Source organism: Heptranchias perlo, chromosome 42 (genome assembly GCF_035084215.1).
Source record: "Heptranchias perlo isolate sHepPer1 chromosome 42, sHepPer1.hap1, whole genome shotgun sequence".
NCBI lineage: Eukaryota > Metazoa > Chordata > Chondrichthyes > Hexanchiformes > Hexanchidae > Heptranchias > Heptranchias perlo.
The window spans coordinates 15,141,325-15,168,697 of record NC_090366.1 but is presented as its reverse complement, the minus strand read 5'-3'; the positions used below and the strand labels follow the sequence as shown (position 1 = coordinate 15,168,697).

Here is a 27,373-nt window from a genome sequence, read left to right as displayed (position 1 = left end):
TTACACAGTGACAGACCTGTACCCCAGTGTTACACAGTGACAGACCTGTACCCAACAGTACTGTACCCCAGCGTTACACAGTGACAGACCTGTACCCACCAGTACTGTACCACACAGTGTTATACAGTGACAGACCTGTATGCACCAGTAGTGTACCCATTATAGTGACAGACCTGTCCCCACCAGTACTGTACCCCAGTGTTATACAGTGACAGATCTGTACCCACCAGTACTGTACCCCAGTGTTATAATGCCTTATAATGAGGGTCGCATGTAAGGGAGAGATATAACAGTCTGATAATGAGGGTGGAGTGTAAGGGAGAGATATAACAGTCTGATAATGAGGGTGGAGTATAAGGGAGAGATATAACAGTCTGATAATGAGGGTGCAGTGTAAGGGAGTGATATAACAGTCTGATAATGAGGGTGCAGTGTAAGGGAGTGATATAACAGTCTGATAATGAGGGTGCAGTGTAAGGGAGTGAAATAACAGTCTGATAATGAGGGTGCAGTGTAAGGGAGTGATATAACAGTCTGATAATGAGGGTGCAGTGTAAGGGAGTGAAATAACAGTCTGATAATGAGGGTGCAGTGTAAGGGAGTGATATAACAGTCTGATAATGAGGGTGCAGTGTAAGGGAGAGATATAACAGTCTGATAATGAGGGTGCAGTGTAAGGGAGTGATATAACAGTCTGATAATGAGGGTGCAGTGTAAGGGAGAGATATAACAGTCTGATAATGAGGGTGGAGTGTAAGGGAGAGATATAACAGTCTGATAATGAGGGTGCAGTGTAAGGGAGAGATATAACAGTCTGATAATGAGGGTGGAGTGTAAGGGAGTGAAATAACAGTCTGATAATGAGGGTGCAGTGTAAGGGAGTGATATAACAGTCTGATAATGAGGGTGCAGTGTAAGGGAGAGATATAACAGTCTGATAATGAGGGTGCAGTGTAAGGGAGTGATATAACAGTCTGATAATGAGGGTGCAGTGTAAGGGAGAGATATAACAGTCTGATAATGAGGGTGGAGTGTAAGGGAGAGATATAACAGTCTGATAATGAGGGTGCAGTGTAAGGGAGTGATATAACAGTCTGATAATGAGGGTGCAGTGTAAGGGAGTGATATAACAGACCCCACCTGCCAGCCGATGGCCCCTCACTCGTGCCCATTCTTCATGTGTCAGCCCAGACACCGAGTGGCAACACATTATACCCCCTTGTGATGCAGAGCAACAGAGCCTGACCCTAACTCTCTCACGCTGTCCAGCAGCAGTCACGGGAGAGTGAGCAGGAGCAGGATCCCTGTTGAGATAGTGAGGGCAGGTGTAGTGACTGGTGTCGGCTAACTCAGCACAAACCGGGGATGAATCCTCACCTTTTCCTGCCGGTTTGTGCCATAAGGTGCGTTTGCCCATTAAAAGCCAATGGGGAGCTGGAATACGGCCATGAATTGAGGGAACTCCGCGTGGGGAAGGAGGGGGATGGGGCTGTACCTGAGCTGGATAGGGAGCTGGCGGTGCTGGTGGACTGGCTGTGCTCCACAGAGGGGCTGGTTGAGATGCTGTTGCTCGTATTTGTCCCTTCGTCCAATGTCTTCTTAAAGAAGTTGTGTTGAAGTGCATAGAAAGGGGTGATTCGCGTTTTCGGATCATAGTCCAGCATCCTTAGGATCAAGTCCTTGAACTTCAAATACTCGGCAGGTGTATGACCGGGCTCTCCTGCCCGTCGTCCGCTCGGACCACCAGTCTCGACCCCAATGATGTTGTGGAGCTTGCGGGAGGCTGCAGCTTTATACTCCTGTACAGGTCGAGGAGACAGGGTTACAATCTCAGCTGCACTCATTCCTGCAATCACTTCACCCCCCAGTTACACTATACAGACGGACTACTCAGAAATTATCAAACACCGCACGCTCACACCCACCCACCTCTCCCTCCCGCACGCTCACACCCGCCCGCCTCTCCCTCCCGCACGCTCACACCCGCCCACCTCTCACTCCCGCACGCTCACACCCGCCCACCTCTCACTCCCGCACGCTCACACCCACCCGCCTCTCACTCCCGCACGCTCACACCCACCCGCCTCTCACTCCCGCACGCTCACCCACCCGCCTCTCACTCCCGCACGCTCACACCCACCCGCCTCTCACTCCCGCACGCTCACACCCACCCGCCTCTCACTCCCGCACGCTCACACCCGCCCACCTCTCACTCCCGCACGCTCACACCCACCCGCCTCTCACTCCCGCACGCTCACACCCGCCTGCCTCTCACTCCCGCACGCTCACACCCGCCCACCTCTCCCTCCCGCACGCTCACACCCACCCACCTCACTCTCCCGCACGCTGGCACCCACCCACCTCTCACTCCCGCACGCTCACACCCACCCACCTCACTCTCCCGCACGCTGGCACCCGCCCACCTCACTCTCCCGCACGCTGGCACCCACCCACCTCACTCTCCCGCACGCTGGCACCCACCCACCTCACTCTCCCGCACGCTGGCACCCACCCACCTCTCACTCCCGCACGCACACACCCGCCCACCTCTCGCTCCCGCACGCTCACACCCGCCCACCTCTCACTCCCGCACACCCACCCGCCCGCCTCTCACTCCCGCACGCTCACACCCACCCGCCTCTCACTCCCGCACGCTCACACCCGCCCACCTCTCGCTCCCGCACGCTCACACCCGCCCACCTCTCACTCCCGCACACCCACCCACCCGCCTCTCACTCCCGCACGCTCACACCCGCCCACCTCTCACTCCCGCACGCTCACACCCACCCGCCTCTCCCTCCCGCACGCTCACACCCGCCCGCCTCTCACTCCCGCACGCTGGCACCCACCCACCTCTCCCTCCCGCACGCTCACACCCGCCCACCTCTCCCTCCCGCACGCTCACACCCACCCACCTCTCCCTCCCGCACGCTCACACCCGCCCACCTCTCCCTCCCGCACGCTCACACCCACCCGCCTCTCCCTCCCGCACGCTCACACCCGCCCGCCTCTCACTCCCGCACGCTCACACCCGCCCACCTCACTCTCCCGCACGCTCACACCCGCCCACCTCTCCCTCCCGCACGCTCACACCCGCCCACCTCACTCTCCCGCACGCTCACACCCGCCCACCTCTCCCTCCCGCACGCTCACACCCGCCCACCTCACTCTCCCGCACGCTCACACCCGCCCACCTCTCCCTCCCGCACGCTCACACCCGCCCACCTCACTCTCCCGCACGCTCACACCCACCCGCCTCTCCCTCCCGCACGCTCACACCCGCCCACCTCACTCTCCCGCACGCTCACACCCGCCCACCTCACTCTCCCGCACGCTCACACCCACCCGCCTCTCCCTCCCGCACGCTCACACCCACCCGCCTCTCCCTCCCGCACGCTCACACCCGCCCACCGCTCAAACCCGCACCCTCACCCATCTCATACCTCTTATTCCCGCACGCTCACACCTCTAACTCATGCACGCTTACACCCACCCGCGTGCTCACACCCACCCGCGTGCTCACACCCACCACACACCTCTAACCCGTGCACGCTCACACCCACCCGCCTCTCACTCCCGCAAGCTAACACCCACACACACGCCTCACTCCCGCGCGCTCACACCCACACACTCACATCCACCACTCCCGTACATTCACACCCACACACACCCAACTCACACCTCTCAGTCCCGCACATACCCACCTCACATGCACATACCACTCACCTCTCACTCCTGCTCACTTACACCCGCTCACTTACACCCACCCACCTCACACCAGCACACCCACGCTCAGTCACACACATTCACAGCGTCTTTCTCCTACTCTCACACACACTCGTGTTCAGTGCTTGATATTCCACACTGAACCAAACTTCAAGTGGCCATTCTTCAAACATGATGCCAGACACATGTCAACGAACTAATCGACTGCGAGGGACATCACAATCACACCCGAGACTGACCTCGTCATCCCTGGACATGTGCAAACTTTCCAGCAGCGGTCACTGGACTATGATAAGAAGCAAGAACCCTGGCTGATTTCCCCCTCTCTCTAACACGGGGGTCACTGGACAGTGATCAGGAGCAGGAACCCTGGCTGATTTCCCCCTCTCTCTAACCCAGGGGTCACTGGACAGTGATCAGGAGCAGTAACCCTGGCTGATTTCCCCCTCTCTCTAACCCAGGGGTCACTGGACAGTGATCAGGAGCAGGAACACTGGCTGATTTCCCCTCTCTCTGACCCAGGGGTCACTGGACAGTGATCAGGAGCAGGAACACTGGCTGATTTCCCCCTCTCTCTAACCCAGGGGTCACTGGACAGTGATCAGGAGCAGGAACCCTGGCTGATTTCCCCCTCTCTCTAACCCAGGGGTCACTGGACAGTGATCAGGAGCAGGAACCCTGGCTGATTTCCCCCTCTCTCTAACCCAGGGGTCACTGGACAGTGATCAGGAGCAGTAACCCTGGCTGATTTCCCCCTCTCTCTAACCCAGGGGTCACTGGACAGTGATCAGGAGCAGGAACACTGGCTGATTTCCCCTCTCTCTGACCCAGGGGTCACTGGACAGTGATCAGGAGCAGGAACACTGGCTGATTTCCCCCTCTCTCTAACCCAGGGGTCACTGGACAGTGATCAGGAGCAGGAACACTGGCTGATTTCCCCCTCTCTCTAACCCAGGGGTCACTGGACAGTGATCAGGAGCAGGAACACTGGCTGATTTCCCCTCTCTCTGACCCAGGGGTCACTGGACAGTGATCAGGAGCAGGAACACTGGCTGATTTCTCCCTCTCTGTAACCCAGGGGTCACTGGACAGTGATCGGGAGCAGGAACCCTGGCTGATTTCCCCCTCTCTCTAACCTAGGGGGTCACTGGACAGTGATCGGGAGCAGGAACCCTGGCTGATTTCCCCCTCTCTCTAACCCAGGGGTCACTGGACAGTGATCGGGAGCAGGAACCCTGGCTGATTTCCCCCTCTCTCTAACCCAGGGGTCACTGGACAGTGATCAGGAGCAGGAACCCTGACTGATTTCTCCCTCTCTCTAAACCAGGGGTCACTGGACAGTGATCAGGAGCAGGAACCCTGGCTGATTTCCACATCTCTCTAACCCAGGGGTCACTGGACAGTGATCGGGAACAGGAACCCTGGCTGATTTCCCCTCACTCTAACCCAGGGTTCACTGGACAGTGATCGGGAACAGGAACCCTGGCTGATTTCCCCTCTCTCTAACCCAGGGTTCACTGGACAGTGATCGGGAACAGGAACCCTGGCTGATTTCCCCTCTCTCTAACCCAGGGGTCACTGGACAGTGATCAGGAGCAGGAACCCTGGCTGATTTCCCCTCTCTCTAACCCAGGGGTCACTGGACAGTGATCAGGAGCAGGAACCCTGGCTGATTTCCCCTCTCTCTAACCCAGGGGTCACTGGACAGTGATCAGGAGCAGGAACCCTGGCTGATTTCCCCTCTCTCTAACCCAGGGGTCACTGGACAGTGATCAGGAGCAGGAACCCTGGCTGATTTCCCCCTCTCTCTAACCCAAGGACGCAGTGGCTAATTGGCTAATTACCATAGCTGAGGTCAGTTAACTCGGCACAGACCTGGTTAGAACCTGGAATTTTCCTGGTATGTGTGACTCAATCCCACACCAGGAAGGGGCAGTTACACAATAAGGCACCAAGGGAAGCCACACTGACCTGCGAACGGAGCATTGCTGCTAATATCTGCGTTCAGAGATACACCTCTGGACACCAACTCGAAACACGTTTCACTGTGGACAAGGTCCTATTTTACCCTGGACATACCTTCTTCATGTCTTTGACTTTCTTTATGGTCCAAACTCCGTCAGACAGCTTCTCAAAGTACTTGCGGGCTTTTGGTGCTTGCTCCAGCATGTGACTGGGGGGAATCCCAACAACCTCCACTATCTTATTCATTTGATCCACCTGAACAACAGAATGAGAGGCTCAAGTCACCACCAGCTGGACAAGGCAAGAATCGGGCCGCTGCAGCAAGGAGCGGGACTCCCGGAAAACCCGACGGTGGGTGAGTCACATTTTAATACCATAACCTGTGGAAAAACACCCGACTCCAGGGAAATCAGGAATATGGGGATCGGGTGGGAAAGTGGAGTTGAGGTCGAAGATCAGCCATGATCTGATTGAATGGCGGAGCAGGCTCGAGGAGCCGAATGGCCTACTCCTGCTCCTATTTCTTCTGTTCTTAGTACAACCACAGATTCTACACTTCCAAACTAGAGAGAATTTAGCTGTACAATACTGGGGCACAGTACTGGTGGATGTAGGACTGTCGCTTTATAAGCTTAACTCTACATTGAACCCATCCTATACCTGACCTGAGAAAACATAGAGAGAGCTTTACTCTGTATCTAATCCTGTACCTGCCCTGGGAGTGTTTGATGGGACAGTGTAGAGGGAGCTTTACTCTGTATCTAACCCTGTCCCTGACCCTGGGAGTGTTTGATGGGACAGTGTAGAGGGAGCTTTACTCTGTATCTAATCCTGTACCTGCCCTGGGAGTGTTTGATGGGACAGTGTAGAGGGAGCTTTACTCTGTATCTAACCCTGTACCTGCCCTGGGAGTGTTTGATGGGCCAATGTCAAGGGAGCTTTACTCTGTATCTAACCCTGTACCTGCCCTGGGAGTGTTTGATGAGACAGTGTAGAGGGAGCTTTACTCTGTATCTAACCCTGTACCTGCCCTGGGAGTGTTTGATGAGACAGTGTAGAGGGAGCTTTACTCTGTATCTAACCCTGTACCTGCCCTGGGAGTGTTTGATGGGCCAATGTCAAGGGAGCGTTACTCTGTATCTAATCCTGTACCTGCCCTGGGAGTGTTTGATGAGACAGTGTAGAGGGAGCTTTACTCTGTATCTAACCCTGTACCTGCCCTGGGAGTGTTTGATGGGACAGTGTAGAGGGAGCTTTACTCTGTATCTAACCCTGTACCTGCCCTGGGAGTGTTTGATGGGCCAATGTCAAGGGAGCGTTACTCTGTATCTAACCCTGTACCGGCCCTGGGAGTGTTTGATGGGACAGTGTAGAGGGAGCTTTACTCTGCATCTAACCCTGTACCGGCCCTGGGAGTGTTTGATGGGACAGTGTAGAGGGAGCTTTACTCTGTATCTAACCCTGTACCTGCCCTGGGAGTGTTTGACGGGACAGTGTAGAGGGAGCTTTACTCTGTATCTAACCCTGTACCTGCCCTGGGAGCGTTTGACGGGACAGTGTAGAGGGAGCTTTACTCTGTATCTAACCCTGTACCTGCCCTGGGAGCGTTTGACGGGACAGTGTAGAGGGAGCTTTACTCTGTATCTAACCCTGTACCTGACCCTGGGAGTGTTTGATGGGACAGTGTAGAGGGAGCTTTACTCCGTATCTAACCCATGCTGTACCTGTCCCCACACCGCCAACAGACAATAGGAAAGTATTCTATCTCACAGCACCAACATTGCTCAGTAATAGAATAAGACAGACAAGTATCTATCGGCATCTCACCTCATTGGATCCACTGAAGAGAGGCTCCCCTGTGTGCATCTCCACTAGGATGCAGCCCAGCGACCACATATCAATCGCAAGATCGTAGGGCATACCAAGCAGCACCTCAGGCGAGCGGTAGAAGCGGCTCTGGATGTACTGATAGATCTGTGGGCACAAGGGAAGCTCCGTTCATCAGGATGCACAGTTTAAAAACGGCTACGTGGATCATTGTGCAAAATCATTAAGTAGCAGATGGTTTGTAGTGTATTTTGGACGTTACTACACAAATCCCAACAGCCGTACGGAAACGCTGGGGCCGCACTATAGGGGTATTCCTGCTTTAATTGGCTCTCATTGCACATGTGAAACTACACTGTGACTTCAATACAGTAATTGTACCTGTACCTTAGGGACATCAATACAGTAATTGTACCTGTACCCAGAGCCAGCAATACAGTAATTGTACCTGTACCTAGAGCCAGCAATACAGTAATTGTACCTGTACCCTAGGGACATCAATACAGTAATTGTACCTGTACCCTAGGGACATCAATACAGTAATTGTACCTGTACCCTAGGGACATCAATACAGTAATCGTACCTGTACCCTAGAGCCAGCAATACAGTTATCGCTCCTGTACCCTAGGGCCAGCAATACTGCAGATCAATGCTTCAATTAGATTCCAGCCTGTAACTCACTCCCGGGTATCTGTTATTCTATATATAAACCCCCCGAACCCCTCGATTAGATTCCAGCCTGTTACTCACTCCCGGGTACCTGTTATTCTATATATAAACCCCCCCGAACCCCTCGATTAGATTCCAGTCTGTAACTCACTCCCGGGTACCTGTTATTCTATGACCTCCTTTGCCTCTTGTTTTGCGAGCACTGATTGCTTCTCGGGTACAGTTCCAAAGGGTCCCGGTGGCCTACACAACTCCCCAGTATATTTAACTGCCCAGAGTGACTGGAACCATCCTTTCCCCTCTGGTGCCCGTGCTCTGTACACAAACAGCAGGCCCCCCTCCCCGGTAAACGACCGCCTGTACCACGCTCTCACCCGTTGCCCGAGCTGGCAGGAGCTGCCGAAGTCGACGATCTTGATGGCGCTGCGCTTGGGGTTGCACAGCAGGATGTTCTCGGGCTTGAGGTCGCAGTGGATGATGCTGAGCTCGGGGGTGGCCAGGAAGAGGAGGGCTGTGCACATCTGCTGGGCAAATTTGCGGGTCAGGTTGAGGGAGACGCCGCGGAAGTTGGTGTTACGCAGCAGGTCGTACAGGTTGTAGGAGAGAAGCTCAAAGACCAGGCAGAGATGGTTCCGGAACATGAAATGTCGCTTCAAGTGAACTGCATTGGGGAGGGGGGGTGGGGGGTGGGGGTTACAACCAAAGCAGAGCAAAAGAATTTACATTAAACTGAGCTCTTTGACCTGTACAAAAATGTTCTTCTAAAGCAACACTTGGGAATCAAACACGCTTCAGAGGGTGAGAGGTCAGTGTCTGACCCACTGACCCACCCAGTCCCCCATCAGAGAGAGGAGACTCTTCATCCCCTCTCTCTGGGCTGGATTGACCCCAGGTCCCAGAGGGTGAAGGGTCAGTGTCTGACCCACTGACTCACCCAGTCCCCCATCAGAGAGAGGAGACTCTTCATCCCCTCTCTCTCGGGGGGGATTTAATCCCAGGTCCCAGAGGGTGAAGGGTCAGTGTCTGACCCACTGACCCACCCAGTCCCCCATCAGAGAGAGGAGACTCTTCATCCCCTCTCTCTCAGGGGGGGATTGACCTCAGGTCCCAGAGGGTGAGAGGTCAGTGTCTGACCCACCCAGTCCCCCATCAGAGAGAGGAGACTCTTCATCCCCTCTCTCTGGACTGGATTGACCTCAGGTCCCAGAGGGTGAAGGGTCAGTGTCTGACCCACTGACCCACCCAGTCCCCCATCAGAGAGAGGAGACTCTTCATCCCCTCTCTCTGGGCTGGACTGACCCCAGATCAGAAGGTAGTATTATCATACACTGCTCGAATGCCCTGCCCCAATTCCGTGCCGTTGCTTGGTCTTACCTATGTAGTATTTCATCTCGGTGTCGTGTTTGTTCATGAGCTCCAGGAGGCGCAGCTCGATCTGGGCCTGGTTCAGGAAGGCTTTCTTGTTCTTGATGATCTTGACGGCCACCCACTCCTGTGCATGGTGATCATAGGCCTTCACCACCTGGCATCCGATTAAAGGGAAGCAATGAGTAACGCGCAGGGGGCCAGGACAGACTTCAAACAGGCCAGCAGAGGAACAGCTTGCAACATCGCAGAAACATCTCAAATGAGGCAGAAACAGACACCAAGCAGGGGTTAGGTGGAGAGGGGCTGAAGGCAGGGGGCTCAGGGGTAGGGGGCTGCAAGGTGGAGGGGTTTAGACAGCGAGTTCGAGTCAGCAACCCAGAGATGGTTGATGTAGAGGTGGGCAACATGCAGAGGGCCAGTGTCATAAGAGTGGAGGGTGCGAACGGGATCATAGGGCTGTAGGGGGAAAGTGAAGCAAGGAGGAATTTCTCAAGGACGAGGACTCGTGATGTCGATGCGTTGGGGAAGTGGAAGCAGTGATGGGAGGTGCAGGATAGAACGGGAGCTGCAGGGTTACGGATGATTTGGGAGTTTGTGCGAGGTGAGGTTGGGAGGACCACCAGGAGAGTCCTGGAGAAGTTCAGCTTGGTGGTGGCAAAAGGCATGGACGTGACATAAGGGCAGAGGTGGGCAATGGTGCAGAGGTGGAAATTGGTGTTCTGTGATGGGTAGGACATGGTGATTGGAGCACAGCTCAGGTTTTACATTGTGTGGAAATGCACAGTGGGTTCACTGGCATCTGAAAGAGAGAGATGGGGGCGGGCGAGACCCTTCTTTAGGACTGGTTAATTCACGAGTGAGCTTGGACTCTTTATCCCATGTCCACTTCCCAGGCAGGGCTTGAGCCCTGGCCGATACTCCCCCACCCCTGATCCAGGGACGCCGAGGACAACTGTGGTGGTCCCACCTAACTCAGAACAGAGCAGGGATGGAGCCTTGGACCTTGCCAGCTCTGTGCAGCTCAGTCCCGTATTTCAGTGTGTTTGCTAACTGCGTCGCATCTTGTGACCACACACTGTTACCTGTCCAAATGAGCCCTTCCCAATGAGGGAGTCTATCTCGTATCGGTCCATCCACTTCTCCCCATTCTTCACAATGTAGTCATAGTTGTCATCGTCATAACCATCGTTGTAAATTTTCCGCTCCTTCTTGTTGCTGGAATCATCTGGAGGGACGTGTTGGGCTCGGCGCTTCTTCTTGGCGTAGTACACCTGGAACATTCCAGAGAGCGGGGGCTTCAATCATAACAGGGTAGGAGAGGAGCAGTGACGGCAACACTTAACAAACACGACTTACACCAACTAACCAACAGCTGCCGCCTCTTTCTTTCAATGGTCCACAACTGATCCTTTATTCAACTACCAACATTATTAGCCTCACTATCTCCTCCGATCTGAGGTGGGACTCCCACCATCTCCTCCATCGCTAAAGCTGCCTCCAGGAAGCTCAAACACGTCTCCACCCTCACAACCACTTAACTCAACAGAAAGCCCAAGTCCATCCAAGACTTCAGCACCATTCCCTTATCGGGGGCGGCCCTTGTAAAACGCCACTCATCCCTGGACAGTTTGGAATCCGGTAAGTGATTGCCCTCTCCCCTTCACAACCTCTCTCATCTCTCTCTCTAAGATCAATACAGCTGCTAGTCAGTGCTCTGAACTGCCCTCTCTTGTTTCTCCAAGTATCCCGTCCTACACACACTTCCTTCCTCTCTGCATATTCATTAAGCTGAAATTAGACTCATCGCACCGTCCCCTATTCTAACTCAATCTCGGCCAGGATATCAAACAGTGCAACTCCTGCCCTCTCTCCTTCCCTTACTCCTACAATCTGAGGGTTTTCAAAACCCAACTTTGGTGCCACATAACCACTACGCCCAGCGATGCCTGGTATCCTCTCCCAGTCTTTCCCACTTTGGCCCTTTAGTTTAGTGTCACAATTAAAAGTTTCAAACCCACCCACATCGCTCCCCCACTAAGCACCCACCCACATCGCTCCCCCACTAAGCACCCACCCACATCGCTCCCCCACTGAGCACCCACCCACATCGCTCCCCCACTGAGCACCCACCCACATCGCTCCCCCACTGAGCACCCACCCACATCGCTCCCCCACTAAGCACCCACCCACATCGCTCCCCCACTAAGCACCCACCCACATCGCTCCCCCACTGAGCACCCACCCACATCGCTCCCCCACTGAGCACCCACCCACATCGCTCCCCCACTGAGCACCCACCCACATCGCTCCCCCACTAAGCACCCACCCACATCGCTCCCCCACTGAGCACCCACCCACATCGCTCCCCCACTAAGCACCCATCCACATCGCTCCCCCACTGAGCACCCACCCACATCGCTCCCCCACTGAGCACCCACCCACATCGCTCCCCCACTGAGCACCCACCCACATCGCTCCCCCACTGAGCACCCACCCACATCGCTCCCCCACTGAGCACCCACCCACATCGCTCCCCCACTGAGCACCCACCCACATCGCTCCCCCACTAAGCACCCACCCACATCGCTCCCCCACTAAGCACCCACCCACATCGCTCCCCCACTGAGCACCCACCCACATCGCTCCCCCACTGAGCACCCACCCACATCGCTCCCCCACTGAGCACCCACCCACATCGCTCCCCCACTGAGCACCCACCCACATCGCTCCCCCACTACTAAACACCCACCTCACTCCCACACCAAACACACACCCATCAAACACACACCCATCAAACACACACCCATCAAACACACCTCACTCCCACACTAAACACACATCAAACCCATATCACTGATCAATCCATATCCATCAAAGCTCTCCCTACATTCCCACCCACTGTTACACCACTGCTGGTGATCAAACCCACGAAACGAGTGCTTTTAGATCAAGGCAAAGAAACAGGTGAGGGGGGGGAGACAGAGAACAAGTCACCACCAAATGGTTTGGTTCCCCCAGCTAGTTTCCTCCTTCTCTGAGGGCACTGACTCTCGCTAGGGTATCGGTTCCAGGGGCTTGGGCCTAGGAACCCTGTCTGATTTTCCTCCTCCCTAACTCAGGGGCACTGACTGCCGTCCTGGGGCTTTCCTTCAGTGTGGCTCAGCTCCTTACTGCCTTAAATAACCGAGCCATCAGGGATTTAAGACCCCCGCGGCCACCACCCACCCCACCAGAGCTAGCCCAATCCAGCACAGGATAGGATTTCCCCTGATAAGAGTTTGTCTGGTGAGTAACTGAGTCATGCAGCCCAGCAAGCTCCCAGGGTCAATCTCCAGTCTGTGCCCAGTTAGTTGATCTCGACCAGGGAGGCAGTTAAGAACTCTACGACTGGTCTCAGCGCCCATGGGCTAGGCAGGGGTACTAGCCCTGATTGCTATTCAGTGAGTGTGCTGCGGAAAACACAGAACGCGAGAGTAAGAGAGAACGTGTGAGAGCAAGAGACAGCGAGTGCACGCGCCCAGATCAGACTGAGCAGTTAAATACCCCGCCAATGGTCACACATCAAGGACGGCCACTTGGGTGAGGTTTGGGAGGGTGACTTTACCCCAGTGAGAGTCAGTGCTTTCCGGTTGGGAGGAGGGGGAAGGAGGGCATGGAAACCAAGTGTTACAAATAAAAGGGCAGAAAATATTACGCAAGGACCATCTGAGCAGACTGCTCACCTCATTAATGTGCTTGTACGTCTTTATCAAATCCACTGACAGTTTCCTAAGGGGCGCCGTGCTTGACTCACGGAAAGTAAGCGGGATCCTCCTCTGCAAGATCGTCATGTCCGATAGCACCTGCAAACAGAAACAGCGGGGCTAGAATAATCCATGCTTGGCAGCGCTTCAGCTCAAGTGACCAGACAACCTGCAGACCCGTTTCAGAGAGACTGCGGGCGGAGGGGAGGGAGGGAGAGGGGAGAAAGCACATTGGGCTTGATTCTGCTCGTTACTAGACTGAAACTAAATTAAATTTCTTTTTATACATTAAAAAAAATCCGTCCTCTTGTTTGGCACGAATGACTGCTTCAAACAAAAAATTGGCACAAATTAAATCCAAATTTAATTAGGAGAGGTTTGAACAGACAGTTTAGGGTAACAAAAATGGGAATGGCACCAGTCCTGAAAAACATGTGCTCTGATCAGGTTTTCAAAAGTCCTTTCCTTCTCAAGAGTTTCACAACGGTCCCCCACACCCCCCCGTCCCGTCCCGCCCCGGTGGGCCTTGTCCTTGCCCCCTCCCACACCACACGGAACCTGTGCCTTTTACGCGATCTGCCCTTGCAGAGGTAACGTGACCTGGGACTAACTGGGACCCTTAATTGCCATCAGTGGGATCCAAGTAGGCTCATCCCACATTCTCAGTTACCTCAGCAGGCAGAATCTCGCGACACAGACCGGGGCCGTTACAAACTAAAATCAGTTTATGTGGAGTTTGAAGAGCACGCACAAAACTGCAGTAAGTTTAGGCAATTCCAGATATTACAACAGTCAATCATTAATGCCCTTTGCCACATTCACAAAAGGTTATTACTCTCCTCAAAAGGCACTGTTCATACAGAACTCGGGAAAGAGTTAAATTACTGTCCATCACTGGGTCCCTGGAATCTTTCTCTCAACCTTTATGTATATTATCAGTGATTGCTGCACCCTCAAGGCCACATACACACAAGTGCTACAACCACCTCACATCATTCAACACACACAGATGTGACACCTGGAATCAGCATATACAACTTCCATTTATACAGCGCCTTTAACATAGTAAAAACGTCCCGAGGCGCTTCGCAGGAGCGATTGTCAGACAAAATTTGACACCGAGCCACATAAGGAGATATTAGGGACAAGTGACCAAAAGCTTGGTCAAAGAGGTAGGTTTTAAGGAGCGTCTTAAGGAGGCGGAGAGGTTGAGGGAGGGAATTCCAGAGCTTAAGGCCCAGGCAGCTGAAGGCACGGCCGCCAATGGTGGAGTGATGGAAATCAGGGTATGTGCAAGAGGCCAGCATTGTAGGAGCGCAGAGATCTCGGAGGGTTGTAGGGCTGGAGGAGGTTACAGGGATAGGGAGGGGGCGAGGCCATGGAGGGATTTGAACACAAGGATGAGAATTGTAAGTTTGAGGCGTTGCCGGACCGAGCACGGGGATGATGGGTGAACGGGACTTGGTGCGAGTTAGGATAAGGGCAGCAGAGCTAAGGATGAGATGAAATTACGGAGGGTGGAAGATGGGAGGCCGGTCAGGAGAGCATTGGAATAGTCGAGTCTGGAGGTAACAAAGGCACGGATGGGGGTTTCAGCAGCGGATGAGCTGAGGCGGGGGCGGAGACGGGCGATGTTACGGAGGCGGAAGTAGGCGGTCTTGGTGATGGAGAGGATATGGGGTCAGAAGCTCAGCTCAGGGTCAAATACAACACCAAAGTTGTGAACGGTCTGGTTCAGCCTCAGACAGTGGCCAGGGAGAGGGATGGGGTCGGTGGCCGGGGAGAGGGATGGAGTCGGTGGCCGGGGAGAGGGATGGAGTCGGTGGCCGGGGAGAGGGATGGAGTCGGTGGCCGGGGAGAGGGATGGAGTCGGTGGCCGGGGAGAGGGATGGAGTCGGTGGCCGGGGAGAGGGATGGGGTCGGTGGCCGGGGAGAGGGATGGGGTCGGTGGCCGGGGAGAGGGATGGGGTCGGTGTCCGGGGAGAGGGATGGAGTCGGTGGCCGGGGAGAGGGATGGAGTCGGTGGCCGGGGAGAGGGATGGGGTCGGTGGCCGGGGAGAGGGATGGAGTCGGTGGCCGGGGGGAGGGATGGAGTCGGTGGCCGGGGAGAGGGATGGAGTCGGTGGATGGGGAGAGGGATGGAGTCGGTGGCCGGGGAGAGGGATGGGGTCGGTGGCCGGGGAGAGGGATGGAGTCGGTGGCCGGGGAGAGGGATGGAGTCGGTGGCCGGGGAGAGGGATGGAGTCGGTGGCCGGGGAGAGGGATGGAGTCGGTGGATGGGGAGAGGGATGGAGTCGGTGGCCGGGGAGAGGGATGGAGTCGGTGGCCGGGGAGAGGGATGGGGTCGGTGGCCGGGGAGAGGGATGGGGTCGGTGGCCGGGGAGAGGGATGGGGTCGGTGGCCGGGGAGAGGGATGGGGTCGGTGGCCGGGGAGAGGGATGGAGTCGGTGGCCGGGGAGAGGGATGGGGTCGGTGGCCGGGGAGAGGGATGGAGTCGGTGGCCGGGGAGAGGGATGGGGTCGGTGGCCGGGGAATGGAGTTTGTGGCAGGGACCGAAGACAATGGCTTCGGCCTTCCCAGTATTTAATTGGTGGAAATTTCTGCCGGACAAACAACGGCAGTTTATTAAAGGCCTTTAACTAGACCCAGGAGGATTGGAGGCAGACATTTTGGGGTTTAAAGATACAGAACATACTTTGACTTTGGTTACTTTATAGTTCTCTATGTTTTTGAAATCCTAACCGGGCATATTTTTCAATCATTGTTACATCTGAATTGAAAAATGTGGCCAACACCAGGGAATCTATTTTAAGCTGTCCTCTCACCACCCCCTCCGTGCATCGAGACTTCTGTGAGGAACACACCAGTCTTTGTTTCTCGGTGTGTGTGTGTGTATGGGGGGGTGGGAGAGAGGGACATTCTGTTTATCACAATCCCTGTCGGTAGCTGTACATACGCACATACACTCACATCTGATCACTGGATGATGGTCAGAATCAGGAACCCTGGCCGACTTCCCCTCGCCCTTCCCTCCCTAACCCCGGGGTGCAGAGAGCAACAGCCCCCTTTGTTGGGCTGGCTGAGATCAGATGACTCATCACAGACCCACGGTGGGGCCTGAAATCGTTGTTCCGTGGCACTCAGTCAACCGCACCCCTTACCATCCGTGCCATTGGGGAGCTTTGAAAACTTTTAATACAGTGAGGCCATACACCACTATTTGCACTGTCACCTTTCCGAATTCGTAGCTCTCCAGCTCCGAGGGCTCGATGACTTTTGCCCCCCTCTTGGGTTTTACCTCCTTCGACAGGAGGGGCACTTAGTCTCTGCTCAGTGCACCCCAACTAACGGCAAAGCTACGAAACTAGGCTCTTGTAGCACGGACTCGAGGTCCCACCACAGTGTGGAAAAGCTCCCCGAGACTCAGGGTTCAGGCCACTGCAATATAGCTCAGGGCCAGTGCATCACGGCTCCCCGGGGCTCAGGGCCAGTGTATCACAGCTCCCCGGGGCTCAGGGCCAGTGTATCACAGCTCCCGGGGCTCAGGGCCAGTGCATCACAGCTCCCCAGGGCTCAGGGCCAGTGCATCACAGCTCCCCAGGGCTCAGGGCCAGTGCATCACAGCTCCCCAGGGCTCAGGGCCAGTGTATCACAGCTCCCCGGGGCTCAGGGCCAGTGCATTACAGCTCCCCGGGGCTCAGGGCCAGTGCATCACGGCTCCCCAGGGCTCAGGGCCAGTGTATCACGGCTCCCCAGGGCTCAGGGCCAGTGCATCACGGCTCCCCGGGGCTCAGGGCCAGTGCATCACAGCTCCCCGGGGCTCAGGGCCAGTGTATCACGGCTCCCCGGGGCGCAGGGCCAGTGTATCACGGCTCCCCGGGGCTCCAGCCAGTGCATCACAGCTCCCCAGGGCTCAGGGCCAGTGCATCACGGCTCCCCGGGGTGCAGGGCCAGTGTATCACAGCTCCCCGGGGCGCAGGGCCAGTGCATCACAGCTCCCCGGGGCGCAGGGCCAGTGTATCACAGCTCCCCGGGGCTCAGGGTCAGTGTATCACGGCTCCCCGGGGCGCAGGGCCAGTGTATCACGGCTCCCCTGGGCGCAGGGCCAGTGTATCACGGCTCCCCGGGGCTCCAGCCAATGCATCACAGCTCCCCGGGGCTCAGGGCCAGTGTATCACGGCTCCCCGGGGCGCAGGGCCAGTGTATCACGGCTCCCCGGGGCTCAGGGCCAGTGTATCACAGCTCCCCGGGGCTCAGGGCCAGTGTATCACAGCTCCCCGGGGCTCAGGGCCAGTGCATTACAGCTCCCCGGGGCGCAGGGCCAGTGTATCACAGCTCCCCGGGGCGCAGGGCCAGTGTATCACAGCTCCCCGGGACTCAGGACCAGTGCATCACAGCTCCCCGGGGCGCAGGGCCAGTGCATCACAGCTCCCCGGGGCGCAGGGCCAGTGTATCACAGCTCCCCGGGGCGCAGGGCCAGTGCATCACAGCTCCCCGGGGCGCAGGGCCAGTGCATCACAGCTCCCCGGGGCGCAGGGCCAGTGCATCACAGCTCCCCAGGGCTCAGGGCCAGTGTATCACAGCTCCCCGGGGCTCAGGGCCAGTGCATTACAGCTCCCCGGGGCGCAGGGCCAGTGTATCATGGCTCCCCGGGGCGCAGGGCCAGTGCATCACAGCCTGCCAATTAAACCCACAAGAGCTTACCAGAATTTATCAGCAGTGGGCAGTGATGAGTTTTGGTGGATTGCGGTTATTCTATGACACCTAACACAACCAGGGCTCGGGATTCATAACCAATCAGCTCTCTCGTAAACATTTCACACAATAAAATGCATTGCATCATTTCCCTTCATTTATTAACTGGTCCTGGAACCATTTCTATCTGAAGAGGCAGTAACCCTTTCAACGGAGCCTACACAAGCTACAGGATCAGCATTCCATTAAGGGGAGGGGAAACCATTCACATTGTTAAACTCCCTTCTCTCAGGTAAGCTGCCTCCTTTAATGGCTGAAGTTTCTGGGTCATGTACACAGTTCTCTGGAGAATGCACAACATCACCTGCCCTGCAGACTGCCACAAGCAGCGTGCTGCTCCACCGACTCGGTGGACAGCGAGGGAAAGGGCTACACAAAGCAGGAAGGTGCCAGGTTCCATCACTGGTCTGTGATGAGTTAGAATCTTACAGAACAGAAGGAGGCCATTCGGCCCATCAATGCCTGTGCCGGCTCTTTGAAAGAGCTATCCAATTAGTCCCACTTCCCAACCCCCCCCGCTCTTTCCGCATTGCCCTGCAAACGAGCCCCGGGTTAGCTGATCTCAGGGTGTGAGGTAAGGGCACTCCTGGGCAAGGTAGGGTAAACTAAAAAACAAAAGCAGTCAGGGCTCCTGCTCCTGCTCACTATCCAGTGACCCCTGCTGGACAACGTATGGGGCACTGGGCACAAGATCAGGCTCGGCAGTGGAGCTCCCCGGGCGAGTAGTTTGCCACCATTTACTGTCTGGGCTCATACGTGAAGACATCACTCGCGTGGGGTACTGGGTGTGGGGTACTGGGTGGCAGTCTATGCCCGGGGGGAAGAGAGGGAGAGAGAGAGAGAGAGAGAGAGAGAGAGCCTAGATTGCATAGAGTCCCAATTACATGGATATTCCCCCGCCACCTCCAAAACACTGACGTGAAGGGGGTGGACAAAATGGAGAGGGAAAATATTTAGCGGAGAGAGAGAATCCGAGTATCTTAACAGAAAAGCGAACTGCCTCTTTTAAAAAGGACATGAGCTGCCTCTACGTTATCACAGCCCCAGCCCCAGACTGGCGGGCCTTTCGAAGCGTACCCTGTCGGTGTGGTTTCCTCTCTGGTGGTCGGCGGTTTGGGCCCGGGCGGCAGTGAGGCCCCAGTGAGGCCCGTGCCGTACCTGCTGGAGCTCGCCCATGGGCTGAAGGTTGCCAAGGGGCAGGTGCCCGTGCTGGCTCGACATGCTGGGCTCAGCGGGGGTGAAGCCAAACGAGGCAGCCAAGCAGTGCGAGGAGGGCGGCTTGCATCCTGAGCTGGCCCCACCTGCGGACACATAACAAACAAAACGGTCAGTCAGTCAGGAACCGAACAACACACGCACACTCCAATCAAAAAAAAAAAGAATTTGCATTTCTACAGCACCTTTCACCACCTCAGGACATCCCAAAGTGCTTCACACCCAATGAAGTATTTTTCAAATATAGTCACTGTTGTAATGTAGGAAACGTGGCAGCTAATCTGCATGCAGCAAGGTCCCACAAACAGCAACGAGACAATGACCAGATAATCTGTTTTTAGTGATGTTGGTTGAGGGAAAAATATTGGCCCCAGGACCCCGGGGAGAACTCCCCTGCTCTTCTTCGAAATAGTGGCTGTGGGATCTTTTACATCCACCTGAGGGGCCAGATGGGGCCCTCATTCGAATGACGGCACCTCCGACAGTGTAGCGCTCCCTCAGTACTGACCCTCCAAAAGGTGCAGCGCTCCCTCAGTACTGACCCTCCAAAAGGTGCGGCGCTCCCTCAGTACCGACCGTCCGACAGCGCAGCGCTCCCTCAGTACCGACCCTCCGACAGCGCTCCCTCAGTATCAACCCTCCGACAGTGCGGCGCTCCCTCAGTACTGACCCTCCGACAGTGCGGCGCTCCCTCAGTACCGACCCTCCGACAGTGCGGCGCTCCCTCAGTATCAACCCTCCGACAGTGCGGCGCTCCCTCAGTACTGACCCTCCGACAGTGCGGCGCTCCCTCAGTACCGACCCTCCGACAGTGCGGCGCTCCCTCAGTACTGACCCTCCGACAGTGCGGCGGCGCTCCCTCAGTATCGACCCTCCGACAGTGCGGCACTCCCTCAGTACCGACCCTCCGACAGTGCGGCGCTCCCTCAGTACCGACCCTCCGACAGTGCGGCGCTCCCTCAGTACCGACCCTCCGACAGTGCGGCGCTCCCTCAGTACCGACCCTCCGACAGTGCGGCGCTCCCTCAGTACCGACCCTCCGACAGTGCGGCGCTCCCTCAGTACCGACCCTCCGACAGTGCGGCGCTCCCTCAGTACCGACCCTCCGACAGCGCTCCCTCAGTACCGACCCTCCGACAGTGCGGCGCTCCCTCTGTACCGACCCTCCGACAGTGCGGCGCTCCCTCTGTACCGACCCTCCGACAGTGCGGCGCTCCCTTTGTACTGACCCTCCGACAGTGCGGCGCTCCCTCTGTACTGACCCTCCGACAGTGCGGCGCTCCCTCTGTACTGACCCTCCGACAGTGCGGCGCTCCCTCTGTACTGACCCTCCGACAGTGCGGCGCTCCCTCAGTACCGACCCTCCGACAGTGCGGCGCTCCCTCTGTACCGACCCTCCGACAGTGCGGCGCTCCCTCAGTACTGACCCTCCGACAGTGCGGCGCTCCCTCAGTACCGACCCTCCGACAGTGCGGCGCTCCCTCTGTACTGACCCTCCGACAGTGCGGCGCTCCCTCTGTCCTGCACTGGAGTGTGAGCCTGGCTCATGCGGTTGAGTCTCTTGGATTAGAGGCGAGAGTGCTCCCCAATGAGCCACGGCTGACACCGTGGACTCGTGGTCTGTAACTCCACACCTCACCTTCACATTTCCGGGCGCTCTCATTAAAGCAACCAACCCCTCGAAATGTACTTTGAAACCATGAGGCATCACTTGGAAGGTTTGAAAACAACTTTAAAATAAAAGTTGAGGACCGTGATGGATAGGAGGTATTACAGATCAATTCATAAGGGCGTTTTGCATTATTTCCATCTGTGAAATATGACTGGTCACTTGAAGTTTGTGTGCTGCAGGTTTCACCACTCCGGGTGAGACACATTCCACTGTAGGTTTGGTTAGAAATTGCACAGAGAGAGAAACCAGATCCACAGACACCAGCCGGGACCCGATATGTTACTACTTTACAATCGCAAAGCCATTTGCGTTGCGGTCACCAGACATGCCTCCTGATACCTCTCTGAACCGTTAGCAGGCTATTCAGGGTGGCCGATCACCAGCTTGTCAGTTTGGCTGGCTGGAGATAGGTTCTTCAGAGGGCAGCTTCTGATTCTAGTCCATTTAACGGGCAAATCAATAACCAGAATCTACCAATTCTCAATAATAAAATGGGACAGCCTTCCCCAGTTAATCGAGATAAAGACAGAGCCTCACATAAATGTTTGTGCTATTGATGTTGATCCATGCTGTGTATGAGAGTTAGTGAAGTATCATATCCTTTATTATTCTTCACTCGAGAATGAAGTTCTGTAATCCAGTGAAATCTGTGGGATTGACATTCTGCTATCAGTTAATGGTTACCTTTAATAAACCCGATCTGCGGTTTATGGCCTAAGTCACAAGATCTGATGACAAGCTTATTCTTCACCTTGTTTATGCGCCTGTGATCCAAAGACTAGAACAAGATGGTCTGTGCTAATTACATAGACAAATACAGTGTTCGACCCTCAGGCACCACTATATCAACAGACATTGTGCATATAAAGTCACACTCTGATTCAGAGTGAGAGGGGCTTTTGGTAGCGAGCACAAGAGAGATATCTGAATATAGCCTAAAAACATAACACTCACAATGCAAGGGTGTGCTGTGCGCCCCAGAGCGAATGAGGAGAGAGAGAGAGAGAGAAAAAGAGATCCAACACAGAAGCTTCAGCGCAGGATGCCTCACTCAGGAAAACTTCTTATTTTCAGGGCAGCCAGTTTTATGATGGAATAAACACCAGCCAAGTTACTGAAAATCACTCCATTTATACTTTAAGGGGAACACTTGCCCATTGATAGCCTGTTTGGAGTTTATAATAAATAGTGCGCTGTTTCTAATATAATATATTATATCTATCAGCAATAGCATAAACATTTATGTGAGGTTCGGTCTAACCACAGTTTGTCTTTATCTCGATGAACTGGGGAAGGCTATCCTAATTTTTATTTAGAATTGGTAGCTTGTGGTTACTGACTTGCCCCTGAAAGGTGCTGGCCTGAAGCCAGCTGGTAACCCAGGCCCCTGCTCCCCTCTGGTTTGGACACTCATGCATCACACGGGTCCTCCTGGTTTTGTTGGGAGTTCAATGCTGAGACGGAAGGTGCTGCTACATTGCTTACTTGACCACCTCTCCCCCGGCATAGGGGGAGATGAAGCAACCAAACTCTTGTGTGCTTTACCTTTCCTGTTGCGTTGTGGCTGTCTTTCTCCCTCTCCCCTTGGCTCAGTCCCACCCAATCCATGTTTGGGTTGCCCAATGTAACGGTGAGCAGTGGATACAGTATACTAGGCTGGAGGAAGTACACGTGTTTTAGAGTGATCTCGTAGAAGCAGCGTTTAGGGCCCTGGACCGTGGGGTGCGGAAAGATGGACAAACAGAACCTGCATCTATTGAGGGTGCTGAGGGAATGAGTCACAAATCAAGGTGGCGGAAGATTAAAAGGTAGCTGTAGGGAATGGACCATCATGAGAGCAGAGACTTGGGGGGGGGGGGAGCGGGGGCTGTGGGGGAGATGTGCTTGGTGATGGGATAATCTTGTAGGTGGCGGAAATGATCTGGCAAATATGGAGGCGGTGGGTTGGAAGGTCAGGACAAGAGTTTTTGAAGATTAACTGAATATACAGTATTTAATCTGTATAACAGACTGAGGAAACTGAAGAGTAGGATTCCAAGATCGAGCCCCTTATGGTTGAGAGCTGGTGAAAGCATCCTTCACTCCAACACACGCAGTGATGAGTTACAGCGTACTTCAATTCAATGTGCCGGATGAAAGCAGACAGCCTTCAAAACCAGATGAAATCTCCAGAAATAGGTCTTCCAATTATTGGGCTCTGCTTGCTGCATCTGTATTAAAGGGGAATATCCCTGTGAGATAAATATTGGCCCCCCACTCCCCCAGCCCACCGCCCACCACAAATAAAACCATTAAAAATGATGCGATGGATCGCCCAGTGGGAGAGGTTGCACACTGTGCAAATCTAAGAGCAGCCTCAGCACATCGGTCACATTGCATCACCCAGACAGAAAACAATTCAGGATTTGTGGAACAGACTCAGACTGGCAAACAGCCAATCATACGAGGGATGAGGGAGGGGGCGGGGAGAGGGGGGTGGGGAGAAGGGGGCGGGGAGAGAGCAGGAGAGCGAGAGAGAGAGAGAGAGAGAGAGAGAGAGCGAGCGAGAGAGACCGAGACGTACACATTGCAACGGTTGGTGGAGGGAGAAAGAGTTGCACCATCAGACCAAACAGCTACGCAAAGGCGATCATCACTCACATGGCAGAAGTTTATAATTTCAGAGCAATCGGCTGCTCATTATTTTTGGACAAATTTCCAGCAATATCCCAACCACTCATCCATCGTTCTGCGTGTGTCATCAACATGGGACTTGGAGTCAGGTGGGACCAATACCCACAGTCCCACTGCTGAGAAAACCCGCATTTAGATTCCAGCATTCAGGTACACGATTTGGAGCAGTTTTAAGAACACCAGAGTTGTTTAGAGTTCGCAGCTCCTGTCATCTCTCAGTTCAGGGACCCACGTCCAATGACCAGAGCAGATGATCATGTGCAGTGTTTCCCAATGAGCTCAGTTTAAACCAGGCAACAGGCAGAGTCCTGCTGGGAGAGAGCCAGTACAAACCAGAGCTAGTTTCCACTTAACACATCCCACCAGACACACACTCCAACCAGGGGGTTTAAATAACGCACTCATTAACAACAGATTCCCTTACACACAATTACAAAATTCCTCCTCCAATACTGCACTGTCCCCCCATCCGCCTGCTAATTCTCGCCAGAGTATGGGTTCCACATGTGCCGACCACCCTCCAGTACCTCAACCAAGAGCCCAGTCAGTGTCTGTGGGTTCTTTAATCTCCTGCTGTCCACCCAGGCATGTTCCAACAGGAATTCCCTGTTAATGATAGGGAGCAGGAACCAGAGCTGATTTTCCCTCCTCCCTAACTCAGGGTCACTGGTGCCAATAGCAGTGCCCCTAACCAGCTCCCCCGCACGCCCAAACAGAGGTCACCTAACTCGGCACAAGCTAGGGATAGATCATAAGAAATAGGAGCAGGAGTAGGCTATCCAGCCCCTCAAGCCTGCTCCGCCATTCAACAAGATCTTCTACCTCAACGCCATTTTCCTGCACCATCCCCATATCCCTTGATGCCTTTAATATCTAGAAATCTATCGATCTCTGTTTTGAATGTACTCAATGACTGAGCATCCACAGCCCTCCGGGGTAGAGAATTCCAAAGATTCACCACCCTCTGAGTGAAGGAATTTCTCCTCATCTCAGTCCTAAATGGCCGACCCCTTATTCTGAGACTAGGACCCCTGGTTCTAGACTCCCCAGCCAGAGGAAACATCCTCCCTGCATCTACCCTGTCGAGCCCTGTAAGAATTTTGTATGTTTCAATGAGATCATCTCTCATTCTTCTAAACTCCAGAGAATACAGGCCCAGTCTACCCAATCTCTCCTCATCCAACAATCCCACCATCCCAGGAATCAGTCTGGTGAACCTTGGTTGCACTCCCTCTATGGCAAGTATATCCTTTCTCAGGTAAGGAGACCAAAATTGTACACAATACTCTAGGTGTGGTCTCACCAAGGCCCTATATAATTGCAGTAAGACATCTTTACTCCTGTACTCAAATCCTCTTGTAATAAAAGCCAACATACCATTTGCCTTCCTAATTGCTTGCTGCACCTGCATGTTAGCTTTCAGTGACTCATGTACAAGGACACCCAGGTCCCTTTGAACATCAACATTTCCCAATCTCTCACCATTTAAAAAATACTCTGCATTTCTGTTTTTCCTACCAAAGTGGATAACTTCACATTTTTCCACATTATATTCCATCTGCCATATTCTTGCCCACTCACTTAGCCTGCCTATATCCCCTTGAAGCCTCTTTGCATCCTCATCACAACTCACATTCCCACCTAGTTTTGTGTCATCAGCAAACTTGGAAATATTACATTTGGTCCCCTCATCCAAATCATTGATATAGATTCTGAATAGCTGGGGCCCAAGCACTGATCCCTGCGGTACCCCACTAGTCACAGTCTGCTAACCTGAAAAAGACCCATTTATTCCTACTCTCTGTTTTCTGTCTGTTAACCAATTCTCAATCCATGCCAGTATATTACCCCCAATCCCATGTGCTTTAACTTTGTTTACCAACCTCCTGTGTGGGACCTTATCGAATGTAAGGAATCTTACAACACCAGGTTATAGTCCAACAGTTTTATTTGAAAATCACAAGCTTTCGGAGGCTTTCTCCTTCGTCGGGTGAGTGTGGGATTCCATGGAAGGTACTGCATATATAGTCAGAGAACAATGCCTGGTGATTACAGATAATCTTTCCAACTGCCCGTTGTCAAGGCAATCAAAGGAGTCGAATAGTGTTCAGACAGAGAGACATTACATACAGGACTACTGAATATACAAACGGTCAGAACCCAAACACAGACAGACAGACAGACAGAGAGACAGACATCCGAAAGGAAGAGAAAAAGAGAGAGAATGACCAGTCGTATTAAAAACAGACAACTCTTTTTTCACTGGTGGGGTTACATGTAGCGTAACATGAACCCAAGATCCCGGTTGAGGCCGTCCTCATGGGTGCGGAACTTGGCTATCAATTTCTGCTCGATGATTTTGCGTTGTCATGTGTCTCGAAGGCCGCCTTGGAGAACGCTTACCCGAAGATCGGTGGCTGAATGTCCTTGACTGCTGAAGTGTTCCCCGACTGGGAGGGAACCCTCCTGTCTGGCGATTGTTGTGCGGTGTCCGTTCATCCGTTGTCGCAGTGTCTGCATGGTCTCGCCAATGTACCATGCTCCGGGGCATCCTTTCCTGCAATCGTACATGTCACGCTACACGTAACCCCACCAGCGAAAAAGAGAGTTATCTGTTTTTAATACGACTGGTCATTCTCTCTCTTTCTCTTCCTTTCAGATGTTTCTCTCTCTCTCTCTGTCTTTGGGTTCTGACCGTTTGTATATTCAGTAGTCCTGTATGTAATGTCTCTCTGTCTGAACACTATTCGACTCCTTTGATTGCCTTGACAACGGGCAGTTGGAAAGATTATCTGTAATCACCAGGCATTGTTCTCTGACTATATATGCGGTACCTTCCATGGAATCCCACACTCACTTGACGAAGGAGAAAGCCTCCGAAAGCTTGTGATTTTCAAATAAAACTGTTGGACTATAATCTGGTGTTGTAAGATTCCTTACATTTGTCCACCCCAGTCCATCACCGGCATCTCCACATCAGGACCTTATCGAAAGCCTTCTGAAAATCTAAATACACCACATCCGCTGGTTCCCCCTTATCTATTCTACTAGTTACATCCTCAAAGAACTCCAATAGGTTTGTCAAACATGATTTCCCTTTCATAAATCCATGTTGACTCTGCCAAATCCTATTATTATTTCCTAAGTGTCTTGTTATCACATCCTTTATAATAGATTTTAGTATTTTCCCTACTACTGATGCCAGGCTAACAGGTCTGTAGTTCCGTTTTCTCTCTCCCTCCTTTCTTAAATAGTGGGGTTACATTTGCTACCCTCCAATCTGCAGGAACCGTTCCAGAATCTATAGAATTTTGGAAGATGACAACCAATGCATCCACCATCTCCATAGCCACCTCTTTCAAAACCCTGGGATGTAGATCATCAGTCCTTGGGTTCTTTCTAATTTGTATGGCCTTGTATTGCACCTGGGGGGTGGCTTAGCCCCGTGATTCACCTGGGGAGCCTCACACACAATTAAAGTGGATGCCATGATTTTTGATTTACCATCAGTAACAGTATCCAACATCTGTAGACACTGAGATTCCATTAAAATCTTCCGCATCTATCAGACAGGAGAACAACGGCTTTCTCTTCAGTCTAACCTTCATTCCCTGAGATTTCTCTTCTCTCCTCACCCACACACATGACTGCTCAGGCCTCCCTCGCCACTATCTGCCCAACTACCTGCTCTGGGGACATGGGACATACCGGGTTCAGGCTAATGGGATAGATCGATTTCTATAGGCACAGGTACATTCCC

At 53.9% G+C, this 27,373-nt stretch overlaps 1 protein-coding gene across 4 annotated transcripts in view; it reads right to left on the bottom strand.

Moving 5' to 3' along the window:
• Positions 1–27,373, bottom strand: part of LOC137306258 (dual specificity tyrosine-phosphorylation-regulated kinase 1A-like) — a 58,996-nt gene that overhangs the window by 6,197 nt on the left and 25,426 nt on the right. For all 4 annotated transcript variants that reach the window (XM_067975414.1, XM_067975415.1, XM_067975412.1 and 1 more), the window contains 8 exons: positions 19,131–19,354; positions 13,278–13,397; positions 10,638–10,826; positions 9,562–9,709; positions 8,562–8,848; positions 7,519–7,665; positions 5,806–5,946; positions 1,496–1,799 (listed from right to left, as the gene is read on the bottom strand). In XM_067975414.1, the coding sequence (XP_067831515.1) occupies positions 1,496–1,799; positions 5,806–5,946; positions 7,519–7,665; positions 8,562–8,848; positions 9,562–9,709; positions 10,638–10,826; positions 13,278–13,397; positions 19,131–19,354 (1,560 nt within the window). The remainder of the gene's footprint in view (positions 1–1,495; positions 1,800–5,805; positions 5,947–7,518; positions 7,666–8,561; positions 8,849–9,561; positions 9,710–10,637; positions 10,827–13,277; positions 13,398–19,130; positions 19,355–27,373) is intronic.